The sequence below is a fragment of the Callorhinchus milii genome, unplaced genomic scaffold (assembly GCF_018977255.1).
Source record: "Callorhinchus milii isolate IMCB2004 unplaced genomic scaffold, IMCB_Cmil_1.0 Scaffold4, whole genome shotgun sequence".
Lineage (NCBI taxonomy): Eukaryota > Metazoa > Chordata > Chondrichthyes > Chimaeriformes > Callorhinchidae > Callorhinchus > Callorhinchus milii.
The window spans coordinates 30,766,741-30,779,090 of NW_024704745.1; the positions used below are offsets into that span (position 1 = coordinate 30,766,741).

At 39.3% G+C, this 12,350-nt stretch overlaps 1 protein-coding gene and 1 non-coding gene across 8 annotated transcripts in view; one reads left to right on the forward strand and one right to left on the reverse strand.

Annotated features, from left to right (window-relative positions):
• Positions 1-5,584: 5,584 nt before the first annotated feature.
• Positions 5,585-12,350, reverse strand: part of LOC103176881 (protocadherin-9) — a 397,017-nt gene continuing 390,251 nt past the window's right edge. For all 7 annotated transcript variants that reach the window (XM_042333968.1, XM_007890726.2, XM_042333963.1 and 4 more), the window contains one exon: positions 5,585-6,058. In XM_042333968.1, the coding sequence (XP_042189902.1) occupies positions 5,682-6,058 (377 nt within the window). In that variant the 3' untranslated portion in view covers positions 5,585-5,681. The remainder of the gene's footprint in view (positions 6,059-12,350) is intronic.
• trnas-uga lies at positions 6,289-6,360 on the forward strand. The gene has a single exon. It is a non-coding gene; the product is annotated as a tRNA-Ser (tRNA).

The following is a 12,350-nucleotide window of genomic DNA, read 5'->3' on the forward strand; positions in this document are numbered from 1 at the left end:
TATTCACAGTTGAGAAGAAGTAGCACAAAAGCAACTTGTTCAGATGAATGTCTTGATTTTGTGGCTCAAAATGTCTTTCTGTACATGGCATGATACTTTCACTGCCCCTAAAGATTATCTTCAGTGGCACCTGAAGTGAAATATTTCATAGTTTAACACTACGTAACTTGATGTTGAAATATCTGACTGAATTAGTGTGATAAAATAGAAAATCAGTGGAATTGCATCAGCTAATTTCTTCACGTCGGAATAAGAGCTTTGGAATCCAGCAGTGTGCAAGAAGTACTCAATTGGTGCATTTGGTAACCAATTGGTCTAAGTTGAAGCTTTCTGTTACGGTACAAGTAAATAAAAGTGCCATTAAATAACATCTGCCTGACTATTATTAGGCACACTTTACATTTTATGATCTGCCCAAATAAGTAACAGGGAATAAGATGCTGCTCTTTCAAAAAATTACAGCATGTGCTCCTGCCAGCAAAGTACACCATAAATAAGCAACTGCTGTTCTGATTGTAGAGAATGTTGGCAACATCGATAGGTTATTGACATATCGATTACCTTGTTTATCCCCCAAGGCAGGCATTAATGATTACAGCTCTATGCACTGTCCACAGTGGATGCACATCTTTTCATTTCACAGTGAGAAATGCAATGTGAAGTCAAATTAACCCATAGGATGAGGATGCCATTTATTTCAATGTTTAGGAAGGATTGAGGCTGTTGACCATAATATATATAATCATCTTGCTGCTGCGTTATGTTGCTGGTAGCATGCAATTTAGCAAGATCCCATATTTTGGTTATTTCTTTGCTACATAGACCTCTACATTTGAAACATTTTAATATAAATGGAGGGTGGGGTGAGCAGGGTGGGTTAGGGTCTAAAACACAGTATTCATAACACAACAGGAATGGCAAATAAGTTGAATCACACTTACCATAGGAACTCTCCTGCAGCAATAGATCACGTAAAAGGGAATGTCTTATGGATTGGTGAGGTATTTTCAGTTACTATCAGAAGTCACTATTTGGAACTCCTGTTATAAATACCACGTGAATTCACAAGCGTAGAAACAGAATATGTGGACCTATGTTGCTTTAGTACTGTTTATAATAATACTAAACATTGAATTAATAATAATAATAATAATCCTTGCATTTGATATAACGCTTTTCACGTCTTCTAGACTCTCAAAGCGCTTCACAGAATAGACTGTACAGTGAATTGACTGTATTTGTGGGCGAAACGCGGCAGCCAATTGTGCTCAGCAGTGTCCCACAAACAGTCGTGAATTGAAATGACCAATTTATTATTGTTTTATTTTGAGGGATTATTATCTAATGTTGTGTCTGTAATGTTAAAATGTTTCAAAGCATTTCCCAAATTGTTGTCAAGTGTAGTAATGGTGTGTGTTTAAGTAAGTTGTATATACCCTGCCCTTCATTGCACTAGGTCAGAGAATACTTCATATTGCACTCTTTATGTAAGACAAAAATTAAGTAACACAAAAAGCACACATGAAACAAAAAGCACATTAGTGAAAATTCATCTATATTTAACAAAACTTCGGAATACCAATTGTCTTCTGTATGCGAATGGAGCAATGTGGTGTATTCAATCATTATTTGCTGTGCATATAGAATTAATAACCACTTTTGCACAAGTGACAAGAAGTGATTAAATATTGTTCGTGAACATTACTAAAAACATCTAAACCTATTATGCCTTGTCAGATATCTGTAAACATTTTATCTTTGTGTGTCAGCCTGGTCTAGTTGGTAGCACTTTCATCTCTGAGTCAGAGACCCATGTTGGAAGCTGGAACTCAAGGACGAGGCTGAAATGAACTTCCCAACCGGAAAGGCACGAATAATCTAAAAATGAGAAAAGTGTACCACCATATGCTCGTCAAGGACAACAGGTGAAACTCCCTTCTCTTTTAAACAATTACTTTTGGATGAAAATTATGTGATTTTTGGCGCATTGCCAAGAATTTGGGGGCCAACAGTGATATTATCAACTGCTCATAACCCTATTTACATAATGTGTAAAACGGCCAGAATGTATACTTTAGGGAGATCATTACAGAGATGAAGCAATGAAAATCAACACCAACAGATAAAATGTGTTCATATTTAGTTGTTGGCGGGTGAGGGTAAGTGGGCGATAATTCCATAAGTCTGTATATGTAACAACCAGACACACAGCATACTTGAAGAATAACAAGGTTTAATGTGAGTCACTGTATCTGGGTAGCATGATTCAGTTCCAGTGATGAACTGACAGAATAACAACACGAAGAATGCCACGAATGCCACAACACGAAGAATACAGAATGCCAAACATTTATTGCAGAGCAGAGTAACTGTAAATAACATTGAATCAACAATGCGGTAACAAGGATAACTGGTCATATATTTTGCCATTGTCATAAAACACCTTTTGCAAACTGATAAACTTTACCATGACTAAGCAGATCACCCCCAACCCACATCATAATAATTTGATAAAATTAATAAAATTGAAGTGCTAACAACGAATGTGATATTTGATCATTTAAACTTAAAATGAAAGCTTTACTTCCCCAGTGTTGTGCACTAGCACAAATATGTGAAATCTTTTATTTCTCGGCACCGCACAAATCTATATGTGCATATTTGAAAAGTATGTAGCTTGGTGCTTATTTCCTTGGCTACCAACAGAAGAACTGGATGGAGCATTCCAAAGGTATTATTCTTTTCTTTTACTGTTTTACCTAATATTATTTTATTATTTTGTTTATTTTCTTTAAAATAAACATGTCCAATAGTTCCTGGCCTGTCACATTGATAGATACAGGAGCACTTCACAAAGATTACAGGAGAGGTTCAGATAAAGAAGACTCATCTTCACTAACAATATAAACAATATAAATAATAATATAACAATAAAGTCCATGTGATCTCATCTTTCCAAAATAAATGAGTCCGGTGGCCCGTGCTCTCCTACCACTCCAGGTAACCTTTTCCAGCTTTTGGTCATTGAGCACAAGCATATAAGAAACAAACTGCTCCCCATGGGTCCTGTCTGCTTGTATGGCATTACAGCCTGCCCTTCTCCTCTTCTCGACAATTGGGGAAAATAAGTTATGGTGAGCACATTGTCACAACATTTTTCGGTTTTCAACCAGCGAGTCACTCAGCAAAGCAGAAACATTAGCTTTCTAGCGAGGAGTTGGTAACTTTCCAAAATGGGCACAAAGCTGTCTAATTTGCATTTGGGCCAAAACACACAAAACAACTGGGCTTAAAATGTTTTCAGCATATACAGTTAAAGCTGCAGCAAACCCTTTTACAGACTGCATTTCACACAAATCTATATTAACATGCTACTTTTATTTCAACGTTCGGTATCTAAAAGGTATTTAGAATTCAACCCTATGTTTTCACTTGAGCACAAGACCATTGGACCCATTCCTGTCACAATCGCCCCATGAGACACTTCCCTCCCTATCCATTCCCCAGTTGCCTTTCATTACATGCCATCGTGCTGATTGAGTTTGCAACTTTCTTTAACCTTCTGTTTGATACTCAAATTTCTCTCCTCTCTACACTGATCATATATTTAGTATTACAGCCTGCTGAATATTTTTTCTTCTCTTTTACCTTCTTGATCTGTTCAATAACCAAGAAGATGAGTAGTCAGTGCCAGGCAATGAGCAAATAAGAAGTATGACAGCAACAAAGGGGTGACTTGCTTTCTGATTCTTTCTACCTCTCCCTTGACTTTCTAGAGGCATGTTGCTGGTCTGAATTTTGCATCTGCATGATGGCCCGGGAGGAGAATGGGTGTCATCAGGACCTTACATTGGCTCCAAGGGTTAAGTTATATTTATTCTGATGATACTTTAATCACACAAATTCTTAGAAAACTCTGTTTACTTGACAAGTATGCTACGTTTGTTGAACAGTGTTACACAGCAATAAAATCTTTCTGGGCAGTTAGCAATTACAAGATTAATCTGGCAAGACACTGTTTAATACATTGGAGGGAAGATATTTAATTATCATATACATGGCATACTAAATACATTTTCTTTCAAAATGTTGCATGTTCCTGCTGTTTCAACGTCTACAGCATAATAATCCTGGCTTTTTAGCAACTTCAATGTCATACAAGCCTTTGCTTTCACACCAGATAACCTGCTCACATATACACATTATATTCAGTGACACAAACCTACTCTTCTTCCTTAGAAATGGGTCAAAAAGTATGCAATATATATCAAATTAAATAACAGATGGTAGGGGATGGGTCACTAAGTTATAGTGCTAAGAGGTCCCTCATTCTTTTACGGACACATTAGCCCCAAACTAACTCTGACTCTGTACACACTTATATTACACATCCCCAGCCATCCATATTCAGTGTGTAGCTTTAAAGGTTGTGAAATTAATCCCAAAAAGGGCCGACTGCAGCTTTTAATCGAATTCTGTGATTTTTTTTAATGTGCTGTTTTCTCTTTTTTTGTTTGTTTTTCACACCCATCCCTTTCCCACCCCCGCTATAACCTTACTGAAATGTGGTTGAAAACAGGGGGAAAAAAATATCAGCTAACTCTGTGAAAAATATTGTATGCATGCTACCTACCAAACGGTTAAACTGGCTTTTCATGCCCAGACTGTTCATTAAAAAAAAATTGCTATGACTTTCAGTTGCTTAAACGTGCTGTTAAAAGCTGCATTGAGAGAAGGTCCTTGCTTAAAGAAATAAACATGATGCCAGTACCTGCCAGGCATTGAACAAATGTACAATCAACCAGAAGTAGAATTTTGCCCAGTCCCTCCGACTACTGGTGGTATGCTTTATCATTATGAAGGCACAACACATCAAATATTCGGTGGTTATGAAAACAGTAGTGTTGGACAGATTACAAACACTGATACCACAATTACTGGGAATTCAACAACAAGCAGCAAAACCCAAAAAATAACAAAAGGTGGAGTGGGGAAGCAATTGTGGAACACTGTCTCTCGCTATTGTTAGTGAAGGATATAGTTACACAAAAGTAGGCCTTATTAATGATTTGTCCTATTTACAAACACTTTTAATGATGATCTGACTAATTGTCCACTGGTATACTGTTGCTGCACAAGAGAGCCATCAGTATTGTTCATCAAGCAGCTTGTCATGGTCAACATGCTCCTGTTTGACCTTGAAGTAGGTCAGCAGCCTTTGTTGTCAAGTAAAAGAAGCATTTCCACCCCACACATTTTCCACTTCAGTAATTGTGTTGCTGAGCTACACACAAATTGTTTGCTGGGGTGACTTTAATGACACACACTTGAGGTCAAATCCACCGGTTTCCTTTGCTTGAGGAAGGAGTCAAGGTGGAGCAACATTTATTTGCAAACTCATGGTAGTCCCGTCACAGTACTGTCTCTTAGGCTTTTATTATTTTGTTATTATTTCAATGTGAACGGACAGTGGGAGGAGTACAGAATTATAGGACCTCATGAGTTAATCCTGCTAAGAGGTCTTAAAACACAAAACCCCAAGTACTTGCTGCAACTTGAAACACTGGTTTAGAGGTCTACCCGTAACACAAGAGCTCTGACACACCATATTAGCATATTCTACCACTATAGCCAGTAATTTGGCTTGCATGGGTTAATGTTGGGTAAAGGAAAATCACTCCTCATAGCTGATACTCTTTAGAGCTCTCCAGAGATGCTGATCCATGTTTGTACGACTTCAAGTTGGCCAAGGGAATGTCTGTCATTGGATTCCCACTGGTGTAATGTCCCTCGGTGCCACTGCTAAACTTTCTGTCATTGAACTGGTTTCTGTTGCCATCTTCTTTCCAGGCCCTTGACAGGGCATGTCCATTCACCAGTTTATCTTTCTTAATCCATTCTTTCTGAGATCCAAAGGTAGAGAGAGGAGACTTGAGCTGCTGATAGGAACCAAGGCCAGGAGGCATCCAGCAGTTGTCAGAGTGACCGAGAACCAGGCATTCTTGAGTGCACATCTCCGTAGCTTCAGCTAGTCCTTTGGGACCAAGTGGAACATCACCTGTAAAATTGCATTAGATAACTGCATCAATATCACTGTAAATACCAAAAGTGATACATAAATATTCAAAAATTATTATTTTTCAGAATTTAAGTGCGACTGTAGTGCAGTACAGTACCATTTTGCCCACAAATATAGTCAATTCACTTTACAGTCTATTCTGTGAAGCACTTTGAGACATCTAGAAGACGTGAAAAGCGCTTTATCAAATGCAAGGATAATTATTGTGAAGTCCTGTAGCTCAGTGATTAGAGCACTCACTTTGAAAGCGAGAGACCTGGGTTCGATTCCCGGTAGGGCAAAACCTTGGGCAAGTTTCCTAACTCGACATGTCTGATAATAATCCCTCAAGAAAAAAAAATAACAAATTGGTCATTTCAATCTACAACTGTTTGTGGGACACTGCTGTGCGCAATTGGCTGCCGCATTTCACCCACAAATAATAATAATAATAATAATAATCCTTGCATTTGATATAGCGCTTTTCACGTCGGGAGGACGTCCCAAAGCGCTTCACAGAATATACTGTAAAGTGAATTGACTGTATATTTGTGGGCGAACGCGGCAGCTAATTGCGCACAGCAATGTCCCACAAACAGTCGTGGATTGAAAATGACCAATTTTATTATTGTTTTTGGTTTTTGGAGGGATTATTATTAGGCGTGTGGAGTAAGGAAACTTGCCCAAGGTCTCGCCCTGCCTGGAATTGAACTCAGGTCTCTCACTTGCAAAGCGAGTGCTCTAACCACTGAGCTACAGGACTCCACAAATATACAGTCAATTCACTTTACAGTCTATTCTGTGAAGCGCTTTGAGACATCTAGAAGACGTGAAAAGCGCTATATCAAATGCAAGGATTATTATTATATTATAAGACTGAAAAGGAGTAAGGGAGAAATCATACACACTTAGATTTCCAAAAGGGGCCTAAACCTGGACTTGGATTCATCTAAAACTAGTAGGAATAAGCACACCGTACAAATTTACATTTGTATAATTCCTTTTACGTCCGGAAGATGTCTCAAGGTGCTGGACAATCCAGAGTTTGCACCCAAGCGGGGGGTGCAGTCAAGGGGATGGAGGGCGAGGGAGGAAAGATGGCTAAAAGATGAGCAAAAGTTAAGAAAAATTATGCCTTTCCCCATCACTTACATCCCTCACCTAGTCGTATGACAAAATCTACCTTAAAATATTTAGAAAGAAATTCACACATGCATATTTCAATATTTTTTATGCCCTTAGGTCCTTGACCTGTCAATATGTTGCTCATTAAAAAATAACATACTGCAGAGTTATCACAGTGCAGGAAAGAACATCACAGATAGCACATGAGACTGACTTGAGCGTATTATGTCATTGCTTTACTTATTATACAAAAGGGAAATAATTAAAGACCATCTTAAGAATAGAAAGCCCCTAAAGTGTATGAATGTTTTGTTCATACAGGAGCAGCAAAGCTACTAGAATATTGCTTAAAGTCCTGCTCTCTAAGCAATTTTGCTGCTAAAAGATAACATGATTATGCTTTATTTTTATGAATGACAAAGTGAATATTGATACTTTCCACTAAGTTTGCTTCCAGGCTTGCTTAACCCTTCCAGTATGGTCAAAGATGTAATAAAACTGCCCCAATATGTTTGTTCCTTCCAGTTTTACTTTGTTGTAACAATGAGCTGTGGGATACAAGAATCTAATGCGAGAGAGATTTAGGAAATCAGAGAATGTGCTTCCATTTTCATTCACAACACATTGCATTCTTTTTAAAAAATAACTTTCTAAAAAAATTAATCAGCAAACAAGTTCACCACAGATCAAAATGGGCTTGTATTATTGTTAACTACTGGAAGTCCTATTTAATTTATTTTGTTCTGCTGGCAATGCAGTATGAGTGCTACCAGCAATCTCACACACTTCTCTCTCTCCAGGACTAGCACTGGAAAACTACCACTGACAAAATAGGAGATGTACTGGTTAGAGGTCAGAAATAGGAAAGGAGTGGTTACACTGATAGGGGTTTACTATAGACCACCAGATAGCAGGAAGGAGATAGAAGAGCAGATCTGCAACCAGATCACGGACAGATGTAGGGCAAACAGAGTTGTCATAATGGGGATTTCAATTATCCCAATATAGATTAGCAAACTAGCAGGGTTAAGGACAAGGCAGGAGAAAGATTCATCAACTGTGTACAGGAAAATTTTCTTGAGCAGTATGTCTCCAGTCCTACAAGGAAGGAAGCATTGTATCTTGTCCTAGGGAATGAAGTAGGTCAGGTTGAACAAGTTTCGGTAGGGGAGCATCTAGGTAACAGTGACCATAATATTATTAGATTTAGATTACTCATGAACAAGGACAAAGAACAGTCAAGGGTGAAAATGCTTGACTGGAAAAGAGCTAATTTTGATGGGCTAAAGAGGGACCTAGAGTTGGTGGACTGGCAAGTAAAACGACTCATGAGCAATGGGAAATCTTCAAAGATACGATAGCTCAGGGTCTAAATAGATATATTCCCACAAAAGGGAAATGTGCGAGAACCAAGCCTGTTTGGATGACCAGGGATATTCTGTCTAGGATGAAAAAGAAGAAGATGGCGTACGACAATTGGCGGATGCAAGACACTGAGGATAGCAAAGCGCATTATAGAGAATGCAGGAGTGATCTTAAAAGAGCGATAAGACAGGCTAAAAGATCGCATGAGAAGAGGTTAACGGGTAACATAAAGAGGAATCCTAAAATATTTTATAAGCAGATAAAGGAAAAAAGGTTAAAGGTAGGGTGGGCCCAATCAAAGACGATGACGGCAATCTTGTTGTGGAGGCAGAGGGCATGGCTGATGTACTAAACGAGTACTTTGCATCTGTCTTCACAACGGAAACGGATGCCCCAAATGCCACATTATTGGATGACAGGGTAGAGGACATAGATCAGATTACTATAGACAGAGAGGAAGTTCTGAAAAGATTGACTGGGCTCAAAATTGATAAGTCACCAGGACCAGATGGGTTTCACCCAAGGTTGCTGTGGGAGATACGGGTTCAAATAGCGAAGGCTTTGGCCATTATATTTCAATCGTCATTGGACACAGGATTGGTGCCAAGAGATTGGAGAGTAGCTAATGTTACCCCACTCTACAAAAAGGGGCAGAAAGACAAGCCCGGAAATTACAGGCCAATCAGCCTAACTTCGGTAATAGGAAAGCTACTGGAGACCGTAATCCGGGACAAAATAAATCTCTACTTAGAGGAACTCAAGGTTATTAGAGACAGCCAACATGGATTTGTTAAAGGCAAATCTTGCCTAACAAATCTAATAGAATTTTTTGAAGAGGTGACTGCGAGGGTTGATGAGGGAAATGCGGTGGACATTATTTACATGGATTTTAAAAAGGCTTTTATAATAATAATAATCCTTGCATTTGATATAGCGCTTTTCACGTCGGGAGGACGTCCCAAAGTGCTTCACAGAACACACTGTAAAGTGAATTGACTGTATATTTGTGGGCGAATGCGGCAGCCAATTGCGCACAGCAATGTCCCACAAACAGTCGTAGATTGAAAATGACCAATTTATTATTGTTTTTGGTTTTGGAGGGATTATTATTAGGCGTGTGGAGTAAGGAAATTTGCCCAAGGTTTCGCCCTCTGCCTGGAATTGAACTCAGGTCTCTCACTTGCAAAGCGAGTGTTCTAACCACTGAGCTACAGGACTCCACTTTTGACACAGTAATAAGAGGTTAATAAAAAAACTGGAGGCCCACGGTATTAAGGGGACAGTAGCCGTTTGGATTAGGAACTGGCTGAGTGACAGATTGCAGAGGGTGGTGGTTAATAATAATAGGGAGCACTATTTCCAAGTTTGCAGATGATACCAAGTTAGGTAGGGTAGTAAATAGTGAAGAATATTGTGACGGACTGCAGGCAGACATACACAGAATGGTGGAATGGGCTGACATGTGGCAGATGGATTTCAGTGTAGATAAGTGCGAGGTGATACACTTAGGTAGGAAAAATGATAGGAGGCAATATAGGCTTGGTAGCTCAATCTTAAGGGGGTGAACGTACAGAGAGATCTGGGCGTTCAAGTAAGCGATTCATTGAAGGTGGCAGAGCAGGTAGAAATGGCAGTAAAAAGGGCATTTGGTGTACTGAGCTTCATTAGTAGGGGCATAGAGTATAAGAGTAGGGAGGTTATGCTTAATATGTACAAAATACTGGTAGGCCTCAGTTGGAGTACTGCGTCCAGTTCTGGGTACCTTACCTCAGGAAGGATATTAAGGCACTGGAAAGGGTGCAGAGGAGATTCACGAGAATGATACCAGGAATGGGGAAGCTTAGCTATGAGGACAGGCTGGAAAAGTTAGGACTTTTCCCATTGGAGCAGAGAAGGTTACGCAGGGACCTGATAGAGGTCTTCAAGATCATGAAAGGTTTCGACAGGCTAGATAGGGAAAAGCTGTTTCCGCTGGTAGGTGCGTCTGTGACTCGTGGTCACAGTCTTAAGATATCTACCAAAAGAAGCAGAGGGGAGGTTAGAAGAATTTTTTTCACTCAGCGAGTTGCTGGAATTTGGAATGATTTGCCCAAAAGGGCAGTGAAGTCCGATTCGATAACAGCTTTTAAGAGAGAACTGGATAGGTATCTGGAGAAGTCAGGTTTGCAGGGTTATGGGGAGAAAGCTGGTGAGTGGGGTTAATAAAAGTCAGTTGCTCTATCAAAGAGCCGGCACAAACTCGATGGGCCGAATGGCCTCCTTCTGTGCTGTAACATTCTATGATTCTATGATACTATAAAACTGGGAGTAGATTTTCAATTTCCTACCACAACATAAATAACAGAGATAAGTTCAACTAAATGCTTATTCTTTATACTGTACATTTGCAGGGTCTAAAGTGTGATGATTCACAACATTATTTTGGAGTGGAGTTCCCACAAGTCAGGGTGGCGTATTTTTGCTTACTAAAACGAATCACTATGCGTAACTTACATTAACAACTGCCGCTAGGAATCATCACAATTTAGACCCCCATTGTCTCTATAATTTTATTAACAATATCAAGCTGTGCTCAAATTGATTCAGTGGGAGTATCAAGCAAAAATATGCTCAGAATTCGCCCAGAGGCTAAAAATAAAAATCGCTTAATGGCAAACAAAGCAACAATTTTACACAAAATTGTACATGGCAATTTCAGAATGGACAATGGTTCGACTGGCATCAGGGATGGTCTAAATTTATGCCTTTAAACAGGGCAAATATAGAAGCATAAATTTGGCAGCGTTCCACAATGCAATCCTTGTGATAGTTAACAACAACAACAACAACAAAATTATGTTTGTACAGTGCCTTTCACATCGGGAGGACGTCCCAAGGTGCTGGGTATCACAAGGTATATAATCCTTATAGTCCTTGTATTTGATATAGCGCCTTATCATATCTTCGAGATGTCGCAAAGCGCTTCACAGAATATACTGTAAAGTGAATTGACTGTATATTCTGTGGGCGAAACCTGGCAGCCAATTGCGCACAGCAGTGTCCTGCAAATAGGTATTGGTTGAAGTGATCAATTTATTATTTTTTNGAAGGAATTATTACCCCCGAAAAGCGATCCACCAATCGACGAACAACCGGGTTCCCACTTACTGCTAGATAAATAGAGACATGTGGAGTAACGAAACTTGCCCAACATTTCGCCCTGTCAGGAATTGAATCCAGATCTCTCATATGTGAGGCGAGTGCTCTAACCACTGAGCTACAGGACTACATATTATGTAAAGCCACAGATTTCATCAAATAGCTGCACACCGCACAAGTAGTGAATGAGAAAAACTATTGGTGCGCAGACTGTTCTATTTGAACTCTGATGGATAGAAGCAACAGGAACAGGAATTGATTTTTTNCAACATACTTTTATTCTCCTCTTTAATCATTTTTTGATGCAAGGTCAAAAGAACTCCACTCTGATTTAGAGTGACTGCACTTGCCTATCAAATATATCTAAACTAGTTGAACATATTTTCTGGCAAATGAGTAGATTGTTGATGCAGTTCCACAATGATTTTTTAAAACAGATTGTAGTAGATTTCCGAGTCAGTAATGGCAGATACACCTGAACTTGGGGTGACTATTTGCCAGACTTTTACACAAGACAAATCAATCAGTGTGGAGTCCAACAGGAGAATAAAGAGTAGATTACAGCTACAGGGCAGAGTAGGTTCTACACATAGAGCTACTGTTAACTGTCCACAGGGGTAAACCTGCTCCTCCCACTGGAGGAGCACAATGGTTGGGCCTGAAA